Here is a 24483-nt window from a genome sequence, read left to right as displayed (position 1 = left end):
ATGGTTCCAGGGGATCCCTAATAAGCTCGCTCATTCCCATGCGTCATTTCAGTCACAAAGTTGGTTGTGCCTGAGATGAGGGAGACTGTCTAACCAATGTGTCTCTGGCTTCAACACTGCCTTGCTGCTGTGTCCCAGGCTAGTGTCAGAGTTCTCCCTCTCCGTCAACTCCATATAGTCCTTTTGGCAAACACACACTTCACACCCGTTCAACTCAGCAGATGTTTATTGGGCACCTATGGTAGTCAAGGCACAGTCAAGGCTATGGGCACAATGACGGGAAGGCTGGGTCCCACCCTCGAGAGGTTTAGAGTTGATGAGGGAGACAGATACACTCACAGAAACACAAGGCAGAGGGAGGGGAGCTCTGTGCCTGAGGTAAGGACACGGGAGGGGGCTGGGAAGCAGGGCACAGAAAAAGATGAACATCTCCCAAGGCGATGAACACCGAAGTGGTTTTTCAAGCAGTCCTGGCCAAGTAGGTACAATTCACAAAGGCAGGACTGGAGAGAGACTTCAGGCACAGGCAGAGACACGGAGAAGGGCACGTGCAGCTGTGTTCAGAAGAGGGAAAGCGTCTGCTTGACCGGTGCTAAAAGGTTAATGCACAGAGCTGGAGATGCAGAGGAAGGCCCAGTGGTAGAGGCTGGCCTTAGACTATGACATCACCTGAAGTCTCGTTCAGAAGTCTCGTTCTGTAGGAAATGGGGAGCCACTGCTTATGAGCCAGTGAGGGAGTCAACCTCATTTCCTCAATTCCAAACACACTCCTACGAACAACCCAGGATGGACTTTAACATCAGCTTACTGTCGTTAACCTTATAGACTCCCATCTCAAGGTCTCGAAGCAGAAGCCCGCTCAGATCTGACGGCCACACATGCTTTTCGAGGCTGCGCAAACAAAGCCGAGAAGCAGCAGCCTCACGCGGTCAATGTTTGAGCTTTCCTCACAACCCTGCAGCAGCTCCAGAGAAAAGGAAGCAGGGGGCAGGGCACACGGACAAAGATGACCTCACAACCTAAGCATGGTGGGGGTAAGCTCGGGGAAAGCGGGAGAGCCACGGGAAATGATGGACACACAAGTAAAAGTAAAATCTGCATCAGCCAAACTAAGTCACTTTCTAGAAGGTCTCTGGCATCACCATGCAGCCTTCCAGCCTTCTGGGTGAAGCCGCCCAACTCGCTGGAGTCAGCAGATGTGATTGCTATGGACCCACACATAGACAGTTCTCTGCCGATAGAGACTCCTAGGAGCCTGCCTAACTATCCAACGAAGAGGGGGAATGGCGTCCACCTCCCCCTGGGCCACCCCAGCCTGGAAAGGGATGGGAGGCCACCGCTGTCCAGGTGGATACAGCAATGCTGGTGAGGGAAGGTTCACCGAGGGCCTCCACACCAGCGGACGTGGTTGCTTGGGTGGGCAGCACGGAGGAAGGGGAGGTGACGGCAGGGTTCCCGAGGAGGAATGTTCCTGGCGCACCGGCATGCACCTCTGCGCTTGCTGCGGCAGGGCCCCCACCTCCATTGCTGATGGTCCACAGGCATGGATAGGGACTGCAGAGACAGAGAGACAGGAACCGGTGATGTTCCTTCAGCAAAGAGATGCCACTAACAAGCACAGGTAAGTTTCTAGAACCCCTTTGACAGTAAGAGGCAGGGCCAAGGGGGACAGTGATAGCAAGCGGGTTTCTGACAAGGACTGTGTCTCTAGTCTCTGTTTCTGCAGAAAATCCAAGAGACCCAGTGAGATAGAGCAAACAAAAAAAAAATAAATAAATAAGGCTGGATTCTGGTGCTGCCCCTGCTAGTAACAACTTAATCTCAAACAGCATTTCATCTGTCTGGGACTCCCTTGCAGCTGCCTACGATAATAAAAGCAGTGAAAGGAAGGTTATTATAGTGTATGAGCTGTGGTATGGCCTCCCCCTGGCCAAGGCAGGCAATGTGATAGATACAACCAGCAGGACAGTGCCTCCAGAAGCCCTTGGGTGACTCCTCTACCACCTTCTAGCTCTGTGACCTTGGTCAAATTCCTTCACATCTCTGAATCCCACTTTTTTTTTTTTTTTTTTTTTTTTAGTTTTTCGAGACAGGGTTTCTCTGTGTAGCTTTAGAGCCTATCCTGAAACTCACTCTGTAGCCCGGGCTGGCCTCAAACTCACAGAGATCTGCCTGTCTCTGCCTCCCAAGAGCTGGGATTAAAGGTGTGCACCACCACCATCCAGCTGAATCCCATTTTCTATCCTCAAAAAAAAAAAAAAAAAAAATGAAGAAACAATTCTGCATAGCTCAGAAATTGTTGTAGAGACTAAATTAAAAGGCAAACATGTGATGCTAAGCATGCAGTATCCTGTAAGTAGTGTTTTCTATCATCCTTGCATCGCAGGGCCTCACTTCTCAACTCTGCTCCCTGGTACAAAGCCTGGAGAGATGGACCAATCTACTTACCATCTCAACCCGTAAAATGCTGTAGCCATAAAATGAAGAGCGTATTGCTGAATAAGGACTTTCTCACCACCCTTTCCCCAAATGCAAAAGAGTCACCCAGGTGCCACCTTCATTTCCTACTGGCTTAAGGTCAGAACAATAACTTAAACTGATACATCCTGGAAGCAATGCACGTGAGTCCTCAGAGATACAGGAAGCCTCCAAGTCCCACTATGAGTGAGTTCCTGGCATTGGTCTTACCTGGGCCCTGGATTGATTGGCCCATTGGTGTGGGGTACAGACAGGATGCTGGCGTGGGGTGGAGAGGATAAGGACGTCCAGCTGTCAGGTCCCGAGAAAACTTGCAGATTATTGCTTGAGCTTTCTATCAAGTTCACTTTGGGGAAATAACAACAGATCACTTGACAGAACATGTAAACATGGTGACCAGTGATATCATCTCACGGCAAAATGTAACTGCAGGCTATGTTACAGGTACAAATACTGTGTTGGTAACGTCTGAGGGAAACAGACAAAATAGGAAGACGTTTGCATTTATTGAGTGTCAATTACAGACCAGGTGCTACTCAATTTATAACCTTCTCAAATGCCTCACCATCATCACTTTATAGACAAGGCTGGGGGAGGGAGGCCACTTTGCCCTGTGTGATGCAGTCTACCTGACCGACTCCCTTCATCATGTTTACCACCCTTCAAGAATGGACCACAAGAGTATCCTTCAAACAACGTCCAAGGGATGCCAAAGCCAGAGATTTCTGGGTCTGGCCTTCCTTCTCCTTGGAGATCCCAGAGATTTGAACTTCTCAAGAGAAGTGTCTCTCCACAGGAACAAAGCAGTTCTCAGCTTCACTTGTGTGTAGACTACAGACTCATTGGGTCCGTAGATACAGAGGATGGGAAGGAGGCTACCAGGGATGGGGAGGTGCAGGAGGCACGCAGGTACAAGGGATGAGTCAGTGCAAAGATGGAGCACACAGCATGTAGACTAGAATTAATAGTGTATAGTGGGCTGGGGTGTAGCTCAATTGCTTACCTAGTGTGAATAAATTCCAAGATTTGATCCCCAGTACTGCATAAACCAGATACCGAGGGTACACCCTTGTAATTCCAGCACTTAATGGTGGAGGCAGGAGAATCAGAAGCCTTGGCTACACACTTGAAGGCCATCCTAGGCTATGTGAAACACTGTCTCAAAATAACCAATAATAATAATAATAATAATAATGTACTATGTCTTGAAATTTTACTAAGAGAATTTCTTTCTTATTCTTTCTTTTTCTTTTTCTTTTCTTTCTTTCTTTTTTTTAAGACAGGGTTTCTCTGTGCAGCCCTTGCTGTCCTTGAACTCACTCTGTAGACCAGGCTGGCCTTGAACTCAGAGATCTGACTGCCTCTGCCTCCAGAGTGCTAGGATTAAAGGCATGCACCATCACTGCCTAGGGAGATTCTGTTTCATATTTTAAACGAATGTTGTTTTCCCTAAACATAGTAACAATTTCACTGTATATGTATGTGCATGTGTGTATGTGTACATCAATATATTACTGTATACTTTAAATGTATATATTTTTATAAGAAAGGAAAGAATGCTGTCTACTTTTTTGAATCTTCATTTGAATGAATAGTGTATATAAAAGGGAAACACATGAAGAAGGAATGAGAGAGGGGGTGGGGAAAAAAGGAGGAGATTCCTATTACCAACCTTGGTGCTAGGGCTCAAATGCATCTCCCTAAGTTCATGCATTAGGAACTTAATTTCCAGTGTAACAGTGGTGGTAAACGGGACCTGTGAGAATTCTCATGACTGGAGTAACACCATCACTGTGGAAGTGAATTCTTCATAAAAAAGGTGAATGTAGCCCCCTTCCCGCTCTCCTCCACGCTATAACACAGCAAGAAAGGCCATTGCCTTGGTCTTGGACTAGCCAGCTTCCCTGTGAGGGAACAAATTCCTATTCTTTACAAATCACCCTACCTCGGACATCTGTCCTGGCAGTGTAAAACGAAATCAGGCCTGGCGGGGGGGGGGGGGGGGGGCTGCTGCTTTTCTTGGCTGGCACCTGTAGCCTCTTCAGTCCCGGTTCTTACATCTACCAATGGTACCCCTCCTCCACGTTCTGTCCAGATCTGTCCCCCAGGTAGCCCAGGCTCTTTTACCCTTCTGCGTCTGCACACAGCACTTGCTCCCCCCAAGCACCCTGCATCTCTGCCTGTGATGCCTGTCATCCACCCTTTCATTCCTGTCCACTCCCACTTCTGCCCCCTCTGGGCATCCTTTTCTGCCCACCAGGCAGACCTACTTGCTTTTTCTTCATTCCCACAGTACGTTGGTCTGTGTGTTTTATAGATTGCCTCTCAAACTTTAATGTGCTCACGAGCACCTGGGGATCTTGTTAAAATGCTCTCTCTGGCCCCAGAGTGGAGCCGGAGACGCTAGAGAGCTAACGAGTTCCCAGGTGATGCTGCAGCTGTGAGACCCACATTAGGCCACTCATTCCCCTGTATTATGATTAATTCTTGATGTATTTTTATAGCTCCTCCAGGGAAAAGGCTGGGTCTAAATCACCTTACTAAAAGAGGGCTTGGAAGAGAGAACTGTGTGCTGAGCGCAGGGAAAAAAACGGAAAAACAAAGTGAGGCCCTGCTCGTTCCCAGTGCCATTAAGCCACATGTTCTCCACAGCTGGCAGCAGTATTGAGGCTCCAGGGACAGCCACCTGAAGAGCACAGGGACAGACCACTGATGACCAGGAAGCCTTCTACAAATGAAAAGCTCAGGTGTCACTGAGGAAGGACAGCGGCATCTCCTGTCATGGACTTCACTCATCTGTTGTGGTTAGTGTTGGTCACTCATGTTAGGACAGGGAGCCCCATAGTGGTAAAGTATCTGACCATTTTGTTCATGTGCCTGAAGCAGAACCCGGCATATAATTGGTTCTCAGTAACTATTTGGTACATGAATAATCAAAATTAAATATTAACCTTTGCTTTTATCCCCTTTCTTTTTTTAAACAAATCTAATATGCAGAGAAGGTCTGAGCATGCACAAGGCCAAGATAGACAAGACAACAGTCAACAAGGAAAACTGACAACACCAATTTTAAAATTAGGCTGGAAAAGTATAGAAGTTGAGTCTGCATGACCCCAACTCAATCAGAGGCTTGAACAGACCAAACAGTAGCTCTCCAGGGGTTTCCTGGCAATTCTCCTGCACTGGACCAGACTCCCTGGACCAAGCCATGGACACAGTGATAAGGAAGAGCCCTGAAGGACAATGAGATGAGTGTCTCAGACCCTACAACTTGACTTAGCATCAGACATCATCCCAAAACTACCAGTATATCTATCAAGACCCTGAGTCAAGACCTTTCCTACCCATTAGAGACCATGGACAAGCTGGGGCTATAGCCCAGTGGTACAGCTATTCCACACACACAAAAGGCAAGGAGACAAAATGCTATCAAATATTAGTATACAAAATAATATATATACATACATTATATATGTGTGTGTATATACTATAGATGAAAGGGATCCCATCTTCAGGTACTTCTTTTTAGCAGCTGTGTACCCCCACGGTGTATGCCCAAGGGTTTAATTAGCAGAACTACACACCTGAGGGAGAATGGTTTCTATGCACGTATGCAGAAGGGTAGGGAGCCTGCCGATGTCCTCGGAGGCCAGGGTAGTGCTCACAGCCATGGTGGGTGTGGGGAGCAGGCAGAGGCAATGGCGTAGCATACTGGTAATTGGTGTTTCCTGCTGTGCACATGCCATCCGGATTAGAAAAGATCCAGCCTCCCACTAGAATAGAAAAGAAGAAAATACAGAGACTTCCACACCAAAATCAGACAGCAAAAGTCACTCTGGCTTAATTAAAGTAAACGTTAGTCTGGGAAACATTAGATGTGTGTGTAACTCACTAACTGCAGATACAAGGGCTGTTTAATGTGGTTACACAGGAAGAGTAAAGGTCCCTCTCTCCTCTACCCAGTGGGAAAATGATGTCTTCCAGCAGGAGCCTACAAACAGGATTCTGTGAGAACTCTGACCTAACTTTTTGGTATGCTTTATTTATCATATTATGGGGTATGGATGTTAAGTAGGGGAAGGGCCATTCTTGGGCAGTGCTTATAAAGTGAGAGTTCAACTCCCCATGGGTGAAGTAGTGAAAAGATTCTAATAGAGCAGAGAAAAATCTCTAGCTTTGGAGGAGGAGTTGCTGAATGGATTCCCCTGTGTCATAGGAGAGACTCCTGGAGAGGAAACTTCAGCTTCTGGTCAGTTCATGGAGAATTAATTGGCAAGGAGGCAAAGGCTGTTCCCCATGACATCAGCAATCCCTTCTCTGGAAATTCTACTGTATCCTGGAGAGCTCTTGGAATCCCCTGTGATGTCACTAGTGTTGTAGCAACACCAAGTGCCCTTAGACGTTCGTTCAGTGCCTATAAAATTCACCCACAGACATGCTGTCAATACTGAGGCATCTATTTGGTAGACAGAATGGACAACATGGAGAGACCAGAGTCAGGAAGAAGGAAGCTGGCCCTAGATCTCACTGGAAAACATGGAGAAACCAATGGTCCTCAGGAAGATGCAGTGAGTTCAGACAAGGGACTAGGGAGCTTTCTGGATGTGATGGCCTTGAATCTTCCAGGTCTAGGGCTCAGGAACTGGGAGCTTCTGGGAAGCAATAGGTCTATCTTGCTTCTCTGGGTTCCTAAATGGTTGACCCACATCAAGGACTCATGATTGTTAGTGTGACAGAGTCAGGAATTGACAAGGATGTAGCCTTTGTTCTGGGGACCCTTTGCCTTCACTCTGAGTGGGGGAGGAGGCACAGAGGAATTAATGAGATTTCAGTACCATCACTGCACTTTGCCCACAGTGGAGTCCTTTAGGTTGTGTGCCAGTAATAATAGAGAAAGGAGAGTCCCCTGGCAAACCTGAGGTCCTGAGTTCAATTCCCAGCAACCACATGGTAGCTCACAACCATCTATAATATGATCTGATGCCCTCTTCTGGCATGCAGGTATACATGCAGAGCACTCATATACATAAAATATAAATAAAATAAAATTTTTTAAAAAAAGAAAAAGAAAATGGAGCTGGGTATGACAGCCCACTCTTCCTGCTTAAAATGTTTACATATAAGTAAACAAAGTATGCAGTATCATCCCCAATCCCTTTGACTTCTTTATTAGCTCCACCTAAGAGAGATCAAAATAGCCCACCCCAAAATGTATGTCTTTAGCGTGTTCTGAAACGGCTTTTTAGGGACCTTCCACACAGGAACAGCCCTAAAAAGCTGTCCTTGTGGGGAGATCCAGATGTGTAAAAACATCAGCAGCAGTGAACAGGCTTTCCCCAGGGATCCCCCTTCCCGGCCTGATCTGGACCTGCCCAAAAGTCTTTCACAGAACATTACAGATTCATCAGAAGGCTATCACCTGTGCAGCCTGACCTCCAGGATGGAACTGCTTGCTCCTGCTGTGGGATAATGCTTTTGTACACTGCTTTAATAAAACGCTGATTGGCCAGTAGCCAGGCAGGAAGTATAGGCGGGATAAGCAGACAAGGAGAATTCTGGGAAGAGGAAGGCTGTGTGAGGAGACGCCAGCCCGCCGTCCAGGGAGCAGCATGTAATGACACACAGGTAAAGCCACAGAACACATGGTGACATATAGATTAACAGAAATGGGCTGAGTTTAAGTGTAAGAGCTAATCAGTGGTAAGCCTGAGCAGTTTTAATTAACATAAGCCTCTGTGTGTTTACTTGGGTCTGAGTGGCTGCTGAGTGCGCAGGACACAGGAAACTTCTGGCTACACTCCCTTCACTCTTCCACAGCAAGTACCATCATCTCCCCACCCCCACCTGCAGAAGCCTTGAGGCTCTTACTGTAACCCAACATACTATTTAAGCTTCAACCATGTAGCCCTTTCCTTGAGTCTCAGGTTTTCTGTATGGCTTTCATATTCTGGCATGTTTATAATTTATAATATACTTACATTTATCAGTCTATTTCTTAGATTAAAATTATAGACACTTTAGAGAAAATTTAAAAACGTCTCTACATTGATTAATAGAATCAGGATTCAGGTGTTTACTAAGCAAAAAAAACAAAAATCAGAGTGAATTCTTGACAAGAACAAGGCAGAGCCCCCCATCCCCCCACCCCAAGGCCAGTTAGTTTGCCCCATGATGTCTACACCTCAGGATATTTGCTGAGAATGTTACAGCTCATAGATATTGAGAAGGTATGGGTCCACACTGACCCTAACCTAAACAAGAAAGCATTTGGCTAAAGTCCCTTTAAAAGGCTTTCCTAGCTGGGTGGTGGTGGTGCACACCTTTAATCCCAGCACTTGGGAGGCAGAGCCAGGTGGATCTCTGTGAGTTAAAGGCCAGCCTGGTCTACAGAGTGAGATCCAGGACAGGCTCCAAAACTACACAGAGAAACCCTGTCTTGAAAAAAAAGGGGAGGGGGCTTTCCTAACGGCTTCTCTGTGAGACTCTACTGGCACATCTGCATAGAAGATGACTTGCAGTTTGGGGACAGGAAGGGGTGAAGAATTCCAAAGCTTTCACATGGCAGCAAGAATCCTTCTCAGCAATCCACTAGCATCTGAACTAAAGAGCGTGTCAGCCAGAACATGGCCCACCGAATCAACTAAGCAGGGCTCACATGGCTCACAGAGCCTGAAGCAGCAAGCATGGGGCCTACAAGGGTCTGCACCAACTCTTCTACATATACATTACAGCTGTTAGCTTGGGGTTTTGTGAGACCCCCCCCCTAACAGTGGGAGCAAGTGTGTCTCTGACTCTTTTGCCTGCTCTTGGGACTCTTTTCTTCCTATTGGGTTGCCTTGTCCAGTCCCCATATCAGGGCTTTTGCCTTGTCTTATTGTATCTCGTTTTGTTGTGCTGGACTGTTGTCTCTTGGAGGCCTGCTCCTTTCTGAAAGGAAATGGAGAGGGAGTGGATCTTGGATACAGAGGAGGTAGGGAGGAACTGAGAGGAGTAGAGGGAGGGGGAAATGTGCTCAGATGTATTGTATAATAGAAGAATCTATTTTCTTTCTTTCTTTCTTTCTTTTTTTTTTTTTTTTTGGTTTTTTGAGACAGAGTTTCTCTGTGTAGCTTTGTGCCTTTCCTGGAACTTGCTTTATAGACCAGGCTGGCCTTGAACTCACAGAGATCCACCCGCCTCTGCCTCCCAAGTGCTGGGATCAAAGGCATGCACCACCAACGCCCAGCCTAGAAGAATCTATTTTCAATTTAAAAAAAAAAAAAAGAAAAAAAGAGTGTGTCAGAAGGTCAACTTTATTCCCACATCACTGCCCTAGGGTTACTACAGCAGCTTCAGAAGTCTGGCTCCACCATGAGGCCTCTGCTGTGCTGGGCCATGGAGAAAGGGGTACCACCAGGAATGTCCTCCAACACTACCTGAGAATCTCCAGATGTGATCAACTCCAACTCTCCCCGCCCTCCAGGAAACTCAGCCACATCCTAACACGTGAGGCCACAGCCTGCTGAGGCCCTGCAATGAAGACCCACTCCAACATCAGCAAACATTAAGAAAATGAAAAATCCAGGATGAAGAAGCAAGAGTGGAGAGTCTGACGGGAGAAGAGGAGCCCAGATGCCTGTTACGGAGCTCTTATATGAGAGCTAGGGCATATGAAAGGGATTACTTCCATTCGTGGCTCCTACCTGAGGTTTGCTTGGGCCTCGTCAGCCTAGGAACCTGGCTTCTCTCTAGGAACTCTGGAAAAGGCATAAACCTGCCTCGGGTTGGAGAAATAATTTATGGGCTCTTGATTTGGACTAGGCCTTACACAGTCTTGACAGTCAAATGAACTTGAAGGAAAATGGCGCCCTGTACGACCCACATGCCTCCCACACACTGTCCACTCCACTCACAGGGTGAATAGGTCACATGCTGGCTCTCAGAGACAGCCTCTGGAATGTCCTTTAGGTGGTTTCTGAAAGAGTAATGAAAAGCACAGAGTCTGTTACAGTCCAGCATAAAGCACATAAAACTCTCTGCAGAGGGCGATAAACATCTTGGAATAAGAACAGTCAAAGTTGCTACCCTCCCCAGGTTCACTTTCCTGGAGGCACTGAGTCCAACGTAACCATGACGATTTTACTTTTCCTTTCCTGTCATTCTTACAGACATCACTTTTTATTTTGATCTGGTTGATTTTGTGATTCCTTTACATGCCTGACAATATGCAGACAATAACAACAGCAGCTAAGATCTGCACAGGGTTTGGGGACAGTTCCATGTGTGATAGACTAGATCATGCCCCAGAAAGTCTCTAACTCTTCTCCTCACCATTGAGAAATAGAAGCTTCCCATGGTTTTTCACTTTTCTTGCACTAAAGGTAACTTTTTTAAAAAATTGAAAGCCAGATAGTGGTATATGCCTGTAACCCCGCTATTCCAGAGGCAGCAAGATAGAGACTTCAAGGGCATAAGGAAATCCTATCTGAAGGGAAAGGGGGAATTATTAGAACCATATTCCTGGGTTGGAGATCACAGCTGAGATGGGAGAATGCTTGTCTAACATGCGCAAAGTTCTGACTTCAATGCCCAGCACCACATACATGCTTGTCACCCCAAGCACTTGCAAAATGGAGGCAGGAAGATCAGAATTTTAAGATCATCTTCAGATACACGGCAAGTTCAAGGTCAGCTTGGTCTGCCTGAGATCATGTCTCAAGAATTAAAATAAAACACCATACCTAGTCTTCAAAGGTTGGATACGAGCCGAGAAAATTACTTAAAATCTAAATCACATCTTTATGTGGTTATGTTACATCCACTAATCCACAGGAAAACAAGGCTGATAAAATACTGACAGTTGCTATAGGAACAAACCATTGTGATTTGGTTTGAATTTTGTTGAGTTTCTTCAGCGCTGACCTGAGCATTGCAGCCTATTTCTGGCGAAGGCAATTCACACACAAGCTCTGCTCAAGAAGCCCCACGCATGCAGAATTCAGCTTGCAAGATCTCACTGAAACCCCTCTACTCACCTTTCCTTGGCATCCAAGAAGGCCTTGGCGAACGGGTTGTACTTGATTTTGAGAGCTGTTATCTTGCATTTGCAAAGACAAGAAGGGTTAGTGAAGCAGCCAGAGCCCTTGACTCCCCCTGTGAACTTCCATAAAGCCTGAGTTCCCTCGTTCCTGTTCTCCCCGCTTCCCATGTCTCACTGTTCACCAAGGACTGTTGCATTGTGGGACAGAAACAGCAAATGGTGTGCCAAGTGAGCAAAGTGGTCCAGCGCCAGGGATCAGTAAAGCCTGGCAGGGCCGACCCACCAGTCCTCCTTTTCGTTCATTTTTCATTTGGATCCAAGAGTCACTGAGCCCCTGCCACAAACAGTTCTCTCCCCTGTCACACAGTGGGGAGTGTAGCGCAGGTGTGATCCCCACATCAATTACAGTATACGGTTCAGCATCAAGTCCCTTGCTCTCATGGAACCACTTACCCTCAGGCCACGTTAATGCGAAAACACATCATCCATTCCCATCCACTGTCCCTCTACATCATAAAATCCACTCAGTAAGTGAACAGGACAGATTCCGTGACATATGTGTGTTAATATGTAGCTTTTACAATGAAAAGGAAATATTAGACAGTTATAAAGAAAAGTGAAAATGTGAAACTTTGCAGTTCTGATCATGCGTTCTCTCTCTCTTCAGCTCCGTCTGTCATCATGATACAGAGACACGAACATACACAAAGACAGGCAGAGATAGAGGCAGAGCTTGAGACAGAGCTGGAAGCAGAGAGAGAATGTCTGTCTGTCTTTATCTCCCACCAACCAGTATATAAGTGCCTTGAGAATGATGTGCGTATCTGTTTTGTTCATTACAGTGTTTCCAGCACCTATGATAACGTCAGCATGTACCAATATCCAGCAAATACTTTTGAAGAAAGCAAACAAAATAATGGTGTCTGCAAGAGCCTATGACTCTCTATGTGGAGGAAGAACAGTAAAATAAAAGTACAGCTCTTTCTCAGCCAACCCCACACCTGCTCAACTCCCAGGGAAACCTTGTAAGCAGTAGGAGGGCCCAGGCTTAGATTTTACATAGCTTGATCTCCAAGGGATATGTTCAAATTTAAGGAATGGCTAAGTCAGACTGGGGAGTTTGCTGGAAAGGTAGCCACTGCCAGGCAGTTGGTCCAGAGAGAACTGTCTAGCACCTGTGGCATCTCCCAAGTCAGTAACTGAATGACAAGGGCCAGTGGCTAAGAGCGAGCAGCATGCAGATAGGCAAGGATCTCTGCCTGGGCAGAAGAACCAGGACACGTCTCTGAGACACAAAAGACACATGGTCTCTCTTCAAGCCAGACTCCTCTCAGAGAGAAGTGGAGAAAAAAAAGGCTAGCTGAGAGACTGCGGATGTCATCTTGAAAGACAGCACCAGTGGGAGGCTTAGAGAAGACTCTGCTCCCCCTGGCTGACTGCCAGGCTTCTGGGTTACTTTACAGAACAGCAGCTACACTCTCTCTCTGCACACATGCCCTTAAGCTAGGTCTGCAACATCATTCCACCTATAGAACCAAGATGCCAGTTTCCAACCTGATGTCACCAGGGCCCTTCATAGGAGACAGAACACTGCAGAGTCTAGAAACCATGCCTGGAGACGCCAATCCTGGTGCCTGACTCTGTGAAAGCCTCCACATAAAGAAATGCACATTAAAGCAGAAGTTATCGTTTTTGTTAATGATAAGATTGCCAAGGGTGAAAGGGTTGCTTCTATGTGGGGGCTGTCAGTGAGATGCCCTTTTCAGGGGACGGACTTGGCACATTGATCAAAATCTTCCACATACAGTCAGTCCTTGTGCAGAACAATCCTGTCTCTAGGTGTTCACTACTAAGCGATCTATGATGGATTACCCAGCACATTCACTGCAGCATAATTTATAATAGAAAATAAAACAACTTAAGTTCTGCTGGGGGCAGGAGGCTGCTCACATGAAATGTCATAGACCTGTATAATCAAATACCAGAATGATTATAAGACAAAGAGACATGCCTGAATGTAATTTCATAGAAAAAGATCCACTATATATTATAGCAGTTTAAGGAAGGAAGGAAAGAAACGTGGAGCTAACGTTTACAAGATGAACCAACTTATGTGAAGAAATCTCTATGAAGAAATCCCCGTATATATCGTAGCAAATGTGGGGGGAACACACTTTAAAGTCGGTCATTATAGCTTTCATAGAGAGTGTGCCTCCAAAAGCAAAAAAAAAAAAAATGCATTTTTCCTTTCCATGTTTACCTTGCATACTCTGCTACCATCCATTATATTTTTCAAATAAACCTATATTATCTTTCATGTTTAAGTTTAATCAAAAAGAATCCAGTGTTTCCCAGTTGTTTTTGATGATTAGCAGGGCTGTCAGCCCCTGGAGAACGAGATGGACTCAAAGCAGTTCACGGAGAGGCCAGGCTTGGAATTCTAAAGACTCAATGTTCAAGTTACTAAGTAGGAAAAAAAAAAAACACCTGATTGTGCTCAGAGAGGAAAAAAACTAACAAGAAGAACAGATGGCATCATAAAAACCATAGGAGAATACACATGTCAGCCCCGCAAGCCTGCTTCCAGAGCAGAAAGGAGAAGTTGCCCACCACCCTACCAGCTCACACTCCTCTCAGACATATCAGCTTGCAACCAGCCAAGCACGCTGAGGAGCCCAAAACAAAGACTAGGATTTCTAACACAACTCAGCAGTTTTCTCACTCGAGATAACTGTCTGGTCAGCACCGGGAGGCTGCTGTGGTGGGCTGTCGTTGTTCTGAGTGAGTCCCGACAGCCCACGTGTGAAGGCTCGGTGCTCCCTGGGAGCTGGTGGAATATTCAGGAGGTAGGACACTTAGTCAGAGGTCTTCAGATCACTGAGACATGCCCTTGAAAGGAATTTGGGGAAGGTTTCTTTTTCCACTCTACAAAAGTAATAGGGTCATTTGGACTGTACTGAAGCCTCCAGAATGGTAAGACAAAGGAAAACTTTCTCTGTATTGTCTGTCCCCTGTACCTGTAATAGTGTCAGAAAGCTGACTAACACATGGGCCTTTAGCAAACAGACGGACATGAGAGCCTCTGCACATGCCTCACTGTCTAGCTTTATCACTGTTGAGAGTGTCTGAATCCTCAAAACTTAAATTCTGTTCAGTGTTGCTCATTGGCAATAAAAAGACTCCCCACTAATTCTGCTGTGCACTTCCATGTAACAGTCACACACACACACACACACACACACACGGGGCACAGATATGCGCACAGGCACGCACTCCCTTACCTCCTCATTCTGATAGACAGAGAGAGAGAGAGACATGGGGAGCACAGATATGCGCACAGGCACACACTCCTTTACCTCCTTGTTCTGATAGACAGAGAGAGAGAGAGACATGGGGAGCACAGATGTGTGCACAGGCACGCACTCCCTTACCTCCTCGTTCTGATAGGCAGTCACAGCAATGAACTGGGTTTCAGGGAAGGAGCAGTTCATAACCATTCGATGGGCGCCTCCAACACGCACTATGTGAACCTGGGGCTCATATTTATGCAGAGAATTCAGCATTATCTGTTGAATGGGAGGGGGGAAAAGTTTCAAAGAGCTGAGCTAAGCCTGGCATATCATAGTTGATCAGCTAGCCAGCACCTTGGGCTTCCCCCAAGCTTAGCACCCACCCCAACTAGGAACATACACATGAAGTCCTGTGTGAAAATGAGTGAGGAAGTGTTTTACAGACACTCCCAGCAAACATCACAGTGACCCTCAGACTGGGCCAGAGGTGGACAGACAAAGTTAAGTTTTCTCTAGTCTACCCAAGTTCAGGCTTCCATTTTCTTGCTTCCTCTGTGTTCAGCACGCCAATATACATTTCAATCTGTTTAAATACATATCTGTTCATATATGTAGAGTCCCCAGTAACACAAAATGTTAACAGTGCCTATAGGGTAAGAAAATCTAATGTCAGAGGGCTATATAAAATTTACTCTTATGATTTGAATAAAAGGCTATCGAAAGCCTTGTGCTGTGAGATATAGTAGGGCAGGAACAAGCAACCTTCAGATCTGCATTTTAATAAAGAGTATTCTGGCTAACACAAAGCCTGGGATTGCATTACTTCTACCTCCTAAACTATGGACTCCTATGTTCCCTGCCACTTAGCAGAGAGAGAAAGGAGCAGCCACAGGCTCAGCACAAACAAAGCAAAACCTGACGACCGGGTAGAGGAGCAGGCCTTTTCCCCCAAGTCCCATCTCCAGGGCCTCCAAACAGTCTGCATTTTATAAAGTAACTAACAGCTTACCCAGGGAGCTGGATTTGCAACCTACCACAGAAATGGAGGAAAAGAGCCTCCACATCATGTTTACCCTAATTGGAAATGTTAAATAGAACCTTCCTTATTTAAGGTTTGTTTGAATTATTTTATTCTAAAAAAAAACCAAAGCTGATTCAATATTCTATTGATAATTATCATAATGCCCAAGCAGAAGAAGTAATTATTTCATTTAGGAGCAGCTTTTTATTAAGGTATTTGTCTATTGCCAACATGCCACTTACACCAAAAAAAAAAAGGGAGAGAGGAAAACAAAACCCTGGTACCCACAAACATCTCCCTCCCTGGGCTGAGTAAAAAGCGCCCCACGCAAGACAAAACGGGAAAGAGCCTGATGATTAAGTAAACTGGTACACTCTCTCATTCTCTTACCATCAGGAAGTCCATTAAAAACTGAAGCACCAATTAAGAGCTGTTTATTCCTGTTTACATTTGGACTCCAGGAAATAACCGGCTTCTGTGGGCAAAGAGGCTGGTGAGGACCCCTCTAATTGCCTAAATGCACCCTTGATATTTCTTGATGGGTGTGCGGGGCGGCCGCGCGTACCTGCCCACCTCCATTGAGCTTGTTGGTCAGCTTCACTTTGCTGAAGGAGATGGGAGCTTTCATCCAGTGCGCCCCGAAGTTGGGGGAGTCCGGGTGAATGTAGACACAGCTGTGGCTGGAGACCTCGGGCTTGCCTGCAGGCACCCATTCCCCATTGACATACTTCCAGCGGTGACTGTCCGTCGGGACAAAGTCCAGCAGGAGGGAGTACATGGCATTGGGGTCCAGTCCTGTAACACTAATCTTCAGGACAGGGAACATCCTTCTGAAAGAAGCCAGAAACAGCCACAAAAGGGATATTAGAGGATCCCTTCCCCCTCCTTGCCCCAGAGGCCTCTCACCCCTGAGGAGACCCTCCATGGAATGATCTGGAAAGGAAGCTACATAGACAGCCGCTAAGACCACAGCCCTAATTCCACCAGAGCCTCTATCTATCAATGCATTTGACATTGGGGTTTGACTATAAAACACTGTCCTGTGTGTTAAAATCTGCAGAGCATCGGGTCTAGTCATTTCATACAGAAGGACATACAGACAAGTGTGTCCTCAGATGCCGCATTCTCAGACAGCTTTCTCCCTAACAGCCTCATGCTACAGACCTACCGTCTCCAGACTCAGATGGAACCCTGATTGTGAATAAAGGTGTACACAGCTGCAGAGTAAAGCAAGCAGGAAAGGGGATTGTGATGGAACAGTTAGGGTTCCTTTTCTGCAGGACTTCTCAGAGCCTTCCCACACCCATGCACACCACGAACACAGGGAGGAGTGTGAGACTGTGCACACCCTAAACCCCACCTGTCTTTGATCATTTTGTGGGGATCTCTGTTCAAGGCAAATACTTCTTGATACATAGCTATGAATTCACTGGTCCTTCTTCAACCTTCTAGAACAATGCCAATATTCGCATCTATCTAAACATCTGACTTCTGATGCTATAGCTTTTTCATTACCCACAAAGAGAAACCACATAGTCACCATCACTCCGTCCCCCCAGTTATTTCTACACTTCCTGTTTCCAGAAAGAAAAGCCAAAGGAAGTGGTTCCTGGCAGCCAGGGGCAGAGTTGATACTGCCTGTGCTTTCAATGTCCAAAGTGACCCAAGGTAAGATTCTAGAACAGCAGCAGGACTGGCCAGCTGGAGGTCATGAGTCTGGGGGCACAGTGCCAACACCTAGCACATTCACCAGGTATTGGAATAAACACTTCATGGGAATCAACTCACTGAGTCCCTACAACATTATAAAGCTGCCCTGCTGTGATGTGAGTTTCAATAAATGGGACGAAGTGTGTGCATCAGAAATAAAATGTTTAGGGGAGAAAATGCCTCAGATAATGTGTTCCCAACCCACATTCTTGGCTGAGAATCGTATGTCCCACATCACTCCCCTCCTCAAGATGACTCCTCTTTCAGGCCACCAGGAAGGCCAGTGAGGCAACATTCCCCGCTCTGCTTTCTGTTGCTTTTTTTCTTAATGGAAGCAATAGAACGGGTCTTCTCCATTGTTTCCTCTTGACATCAGATTGAACTCTTCCTTGTCTCTGTGTATTTAACGTTTTCAATTATTTTAATAGTATTGGCCCAGTGTAGACAAGAGGAGTTGCTGAACACACAAATGCCATTTGCAAAGGAGCATAAACGTGGGCATCAGAGAGATGACATAGAGATCCATAAAGTCGTTTTAACAGCTGGGAAGACGGTTTGTTCACAGGAGGTATGGTTGCAACTGTCCCAAGCTTTCCCTAAAGTGATACATTTGGGGTTTGTTTGTTTGTTTGTTTTTCTTCTTCTTCTTCATTTTACATTATTAAAAAAAAAAAAACCTCACAAGAGTGGAGTATGGTCACTCACTAATAGTGGCAGGAGCAAAGTGAAGGGAATAGTTAAACTTGCCAGGCAGAGGCAGGTGGGGTCTCTATGAATTCAAAACCAGCCTGGTCTACATAGAAAGTTCCAGGCCAGCCAAGACAACATAGTAAGACCCTGTCTTATAAAAATAAAATTTAAAAAAAAAGCACAAGCATGACAAATTGCTGTTTTGTGAGCTAAAGTTTAAAAGTACCATGAGGCTATGTAGCATCCTTAGCATGTTATTTTAAATAAGAGCAAAATCTGCAAAGCATCTCTGTTCTCCGACACTGAGCACAGAATGATGCACCTGCTCCAGATGACAGTATACCATCAAACCCTGGGAGTTTTCTCACTTACCATTAACAAGATAATTTAATGCAAGGTCAACTTCCGATAATAGTTGCCCTATGCACCCAGGGGTTAGCATATGTTACACCTCATTTAAGTCTTCCTTCACCACAAGGAGATGTTACTACACCCTGGTTTAGTACAGAGGCCCCAAGGTTCCAATAAGCCTATTTGCCTAGAGACTAAAAGAGAAAGCCATATCTGCTGGGACCAAGAGAAGGAAACACCCCATAGGGTGTCCCAATAGGTTTGAGCACCCCCCTCAGTCTCTCAACTCTATCGTGCGAGGTCTCAATCACAAAGAAAAGACCCATAATGAAATTTCTTGTTTCTTTCCAAATTCAGATATACTTGATATTGTAAAGAAACGTGACTGCACAAGTAGCTACTCAGCCTCACTAGGCATCCTAAAAGCATCCAAGTAAGATGCTACTTCACACCTTCAAGGACAGCTACAGCAGAAAAGCAAGACCACAGAAAACGCTGGTGGGCGTGGAGAGACTGGAGCCCCTCTCACAGCGCGGTGAAGGATATAAAATGGTGCAGTCACTTTGGAAAATGGTCTGTTGGCATTACTATTTAATCTTGCAATTCCACTCCTCAGAATGTATGCAGGAAGAATGAAAACACGTGATTACACATATGTCATGGCAGCATTATTACAAAAACAGACAGATCCATTGAATGACGAACAGATGCAGACTATGTTATATCCATATGATGGGGTGCTATTTGGTCACAAAAGGTCTGCAGTACTGCTGCATGCTACAGTATATGTGAACCTTGAAAACACGGGATTAAGTGAAAAATCTTCACAAAGAATCACATGTTGTGTGGTTCCACTGTATGAAATGACCAGAATATGTAAATCTATAGAGGCAAAGAGAAAACTAGGGGGTCACTGATGCCTAAGGGACACAGGATTCTTTGGTACTAAACGTCAATGAAATGTACTAAAAGTCAATTGTGGAGAAGGAGTCACAATTCTGTGAATACTCTAAACCCATTGAACTGATTGCCTTAAATGTATGGGTAATACGTTATATGAATCACACAATAATGCTGCCAGTTAAACAAAGAAGCTTGGAAAGAGGTCTTCTATGAAAAGTGATAGAATGATCAACTGTTTTGTACCCTTTAGTGATCCATTTGCCAAGAACTTTAAAATTATTCTTGGTTTTGAGATCACCACCTGAGTGAACTAAACAACGCCATGTGATTTTAATTTCTATTATCACAATGAGGAGTGAATAAATCCGTCAGCTTGCTGAAGGTCTTAGAACCAGACTAGACCTCCCTCTTAGCCAGGTTCCTCTCCTTCCACCTCATCTCCCCCTTCCCCTTCATTGTCTGGACCCACAGTGATCTCGATACATCATCTGTGACTTGCAGTCATCACTCATAGCAAGGGTTTGCTATCAGGGATGAACTCCACTTCTATTCAAAGTGATTTGTTTTTTGTTTTGTTTTGTTTTTCGAGACAGGATTTCTCTGTGTTGTTTTGGTGCCTGTCCTGAATCTCACTCTGTAGACCAGGCTGGCCTCGAACTCACAGAGATCCGCTAGGCTCTGCCTCCCCGAGCGCTGGGATTATAGGCGTGTGCCACCGCCGCCCGGCTCAAAGTGATTTTTTTTCCTTCCATTTTCCCCCAAAGCATGACTAAGCACAGAGAGGTTGAGAGTCTTAAGGAGTTTAGAAACATACGACTCAGCCTCTAACTCACAGATTATCAGCACTTAATTCATCCTTGAAAGAAAGGTTCCTCAAAGAGAGAGAGAGAGAGAGTGATGGACAGGAAAGAAGAGAAAATGAGGCAATGTGAACAATTGGTCCCCAGGCACCACGCTTGATGGCTCATGGGTACTGAGTCTACCCACACACTTGGCTGTGCTTTTGCTGGGAAGCTAGCTGTCCAGTTTTTATCTCACCAACAGCAATCTTGGGAGATAGCCCTGCTGGAAGAGGCTGGCCGGAGAGAGGGCTACAGAAGAAAAGGGGAAGTGATGAGACCGACTTTGCAAGGAGAGGAAAAACCCAGGCTGACCAAGGCACCACTCAGGAGGTCTTGCTCAAAAACACCTTCTTCACTCTCCTCACCAAACGGGAACAGTCGTCAGGGGCTCACTAGAGCTGTCGGGGTTGAGGGGTGTGTGTGTGTGTGTGTGTGTGTGTGTGTGTGTGTGTGTGTGTTCGTGTGCATATGTGTTGTATAATTACGAAACACACGGCACGGGAATGTCAATACATGAAAGTAAGCAGGCATAAGCTCGGCTGCAGTTGTCAATCATGTACAAGTCAGAGGGAAAAGAGCAGTAACATTAGCAGTGACGTAATCTGGTTAGAAGCAGATTACGTCGATGCCTATAATCTTCTTCTCTTGTGTTTATATAAAGTGTAGAGAAAATAATCCATGGGCTACCCAGACATGGAGATGAACCCGCCTGAGGTATGACCTTCCCTTTTCTCACTTCCATGCTGCCCTCACCAGAAACTGCTAGCAGGAGCTGAGCATCACCAGCACCCCCACTTATCAACAGATTCCAACCCTGCATTCCCAGCTCTTATTTATGATCGTCCGTAAGCACCGGATATGTCAGAACATGCTTCCAATTTCTTAAAATCTGGGCAAGGTAAATTTAACTAACTCAGAATTATTAAACTGCATGAAATATACATGAAATACAGCACTTGCCTCTCAGATGAAGGTGTTTATAGGTAAAGGAAACACCTGCATTGGGTCTGAACTCACAGGCTACTGTCTCGGCTACTCAGGAGGCTGAGGCATGAGAGGTAAGAACTCAAGGCCAGCCTGGGGTTCCAAGTAAGTTCAGGGCCAGCATGGGCAACTTGGTAAGATCCGTCCAAAGAGGGCTGGGGATACAGCTCAATATTATATCACTTGCCTAGGCAGTCTCCAGTACTGGAAAGAAATAAGGAAGAAAGGAAAGACAGAAGGAAGGAAAGAAGGAAGGAAGGGAGGAAAAAAGGAAGGAAGGGGAAAGATAAGAAAGGAGGAATGAAGAGAGGAAAGAAAGAATAAAAAAGAAGAGGAGGAAAAGGAGGATGGGGAGGAGGAGGGGGGAGATTTGATTTAGGTGCCTGTATAGCCGGAACTGAATTTTTTTCCTGCAACCTAACATATAAGCTTAAAGGGTGGAGGTGAATGTGAGCACAGCTAACAGTGTTATAGTTACTGCTACATCTGAAAGCTTACAAAAAACAAACGGCTGAAAGTGTGGCTGTTGTTGCTGTTTGATTAGTAATGGGGAGAAAAGCAGAAAGAAGGGAAAAGACAACCAACCGTGGGAGCTCGCCTGCTCAAGGCTAAGCATCTGGAAAACTGCGTCAGTGGCTCACAGGACCAGGGGCTAAAGCAGCTTTCCTGTGGAGAAGTGCTCTGACCCACCTGCTGAGGAAGGAGTTTGGAACCAGGAATCGGGGAAAACACAGGCCTGGGCAGAGAAGAATGTGTAAAAAGGAGACATGGGGGAAGAGATGGTGGGGTGAAGGGAAGGAAGAAGGGCGTAAGGAAACGATGAAATCAGAAAGCCGTGGTCTGTGGGAAGAACAATAAAGTCTACCAGAATCTGAATCTGAAAACCCAAGGGGAGTGCGAGCAGGTCCTGAGCAGGCTCGATATTCACACAGCAGTTTCCTACAAGTTCATCTTCTTGCCTCATCTATAAGGTAGAGCATGCTGTCCAAACTCTGGGGAAATCGTGGCCCTAAAGGCTCAGCAGACTTAAGGTAATTTAAGAAAAAGGTTTCAATCATAACTAAGAACGACTTTGGCTACAAGTGCACTGTTTCCACAAAGAATAATTTTCACATAATTACTTGGAATGACTTTAAATATAAATCATTTTAAACTTTAAATACTGAAAGAAATTTTTCTGGGGTTTTTTAAAAGGTAAAAAAACACTCTTTTCAAATGGCAAAGGTACATTCTGCTATAATTTACTATCAAATTGAATGTAATGATGTCTCAGAGACTTCTATTGCCTTTACTAAAATACTTGAACCATATTTTAATGTATTGGTTGTACTTATTTGTATTGTAACAGAGAGCCACTTTGATGGTCAAATAAAGACTAATAAAGCACAAGTCAAATGTTCCACCCACAACCAGATATGATTAATTTTACAATTGCATCATCACCCATCTTTGAAAGAGACTAAATCCACTTAAGAATTTTTTGTTTGTTTGTTTTTTTGTTTGTTGGTTGGTTGGTTGGTTTGAGACAGGGTTTCTCTGTAAATCCACTTAAGAATTTAGAGCAATTCTTTGAACTTAAAATTATTTTCTATCAAGAAAAGAAACAAGTGAAATTGAATTTTCAAATATTCAAAGCAATAAAATTTATGGGACACATGTGGGGGTCTGTTTAGAAGGGAAAAAATGTCTTTATGACACAGGTTGATAGCTCCACTACAGCTGTAACTGCCGTTTATAAAATGACTTATTTACAGTATAACTTTGACTCCCAGAACAGGTCACTGTCATGCCACGGCCCTTGGGTCCATACTTCTTCCAGCTGTACAAGGAATAACGTAAAATAAGGTAAAATGTACATACCGTGTCTTATTTGAAATCAGAAAGCTAAGACACCGGGAGCGGAAGCACCTTACTCAAGGACAAAAGCCAGCCTGAAGTTCAGCTGGCTTCAACTTTTCTCTATAAGCCAAATTTCTCTCGAGGTGTCAGAATAAGAGTCCTGGCTCAACCAACATCACCGCAAATGTCCTTCGGTGTTGCATACTTTTGTGCCCATGGGTACCAAACGATTTGTGAGCACCATATCGGGAGTCAGCGTGGCTGAGCAGCGAGTCTCTTTCAAAACATTTGCATCTCCTCTGCTAAGTGCAAGCTTTTAGTATTGCCTCAAAAGCCCCTTAACAGACTCAACTTCACAGAATCTGAGAAATACCAGCAGAGAGCCGTACCTATAATCCCCACTCTTTGCAGGGGGCATAAAAGGAGAAAACTTCTCTTCCCTGAGACAGGGTATTAAGGCTTCATTCACTGTGACCATGCCAGCTCTCACACAGTCACACACACACAATCATAACTGAATACCCACCCTCAAGGAAGCATTTTACACATTCCTCTCTGCCCAGGCCTGTGTCTTCTCCAATGCCTGGTTCCAAACTGCTTCCTCAGCAGATGGGTCGGCAGCCCCTCTCCACAGGAAAGCTGCTTTAGCCCCTGGTCCTGTGAGCCACTGATTGACGAGGCGGTTAGATTGGTGAGCTAAATCTACCCTTTCAATCCCAATCTTCATCTAATCAAAATTGTCTGACACCTTTGCTGGGCTTAAGAGGAAACTGTCCGGTCTCCAAATATAATTGACTTTCACGTTGTCTGAACAGGGCTGTGCTCACGTCTGCTCCAGGGTACACAGTCAGTCAAAAATGAATACCAGTTTCTGACAGTTGAGTCCACTTCCCCCATGCATGGGGCATGCCCCCTGCAAAGCAATTCCCCATTTAACGTGTGTCTAAGACAGGTGGCTCCATCTTCCACTGCTCTGAGGATCTCAGAGAAATTAAGTTGGCTGAGTGACAACCAACTGAGACCGTCTTTCTTTAAGGTGTTCCGTCAGAGCCTAGTGCCTCTGAATGAAGAGTGGCAGCTTCGCCATTCCTAAAGGTGTCTTACCTTCCTCGCCAACCCAAAGCCAGCACAAGCAGGATGCAGACAAACTCACCTGCCATTCTTGGTCACGATCATTTCATTAGTAACTTCCTTGAATCTCTGCCAGAGTGGGGCATCCTCCAGGATGATCTGAAGTTGCTTCTCCGTAGGATCTCCCTTCTCCCTCCCTGCCTGAAGCTCACTTTCCACCACATTGAGCAGGCGGGACACCGTGCCTTCACCAGCCTTCTGTGTGCCCGGTTCACTCATGGCCAT

General features: G+C 45.5%; 1 protein-coding gene across 1 annotated transcript; it reads right to left on the bottom strand.

Annotated features, from left to right (window-relative positions):
• Positions 1-521: 521 nt before the first annotated feature.
• Tbx19 (T-box transcription factor 19) lies at positions 522-24483 on the bottom strand. The gene is made up of 8 exons (XM_059280726.1): positions 24281-24483; positions 16374-16638; positions 14929-15063; positions 11493-11554; positions 10371-10432; positions 6063-6251; positions 2689-2824; positions 522-1554 (listed from the first exon to the last, which is right to left on the bottom strand). Exons 1-8 carry the CDS (start codon positions 24481-24483, stop codon positions 1260-1262), a joined length of 1347 nt encoding a protein of 448 aa, XP_059136709.1. The 3' UTR covers positions 522-1259.

Source organism: Peromyscus eremicus, chromosome 15, assembly GCF_949786415.1.
Source record: "Peromyscus eremicus chromosome 15, PerEre_H2_v1, whole genome shotgun sequence".
Classification (NCBI taxonomy): domain Eukaryota; kingdom Metazoa; phylum Chordata; class Mammalia; order Rodentia; family Cricetidae; genus Peromyscus; species Peromyscus eremicus.
The sequence above is the reverse complement of the archived record's forward strand: the minus strand, read 5'-3'. Positions and strand labels throughout refer to the sequence as shown.

Bases quoted from the DNA above. Each gene is read 5' to 3' on its own strand.
- Tbx19 (XM_059280726.1), bottom strand. From the start codon at position 24,483: ATGGCCATGAGTGAACCGGGCACACAGAAGGCTGGTGAAGGCACGGTG. The intron at 15,064-16,373 runs GTACGCGCGGCC...CCCATTCAACAG, and splicing joins AGCTCAATGGAGGTGGGCAG to ATAATGCTGAATTCTCTGCA. The intron at 1,555-2,688 runs GTAAGACCAATG...CTGTCTCTGCAG, and splicing joins CCAATCAATCCAGGGCCCAG to TCCCTATCCATGCCTGTGGA.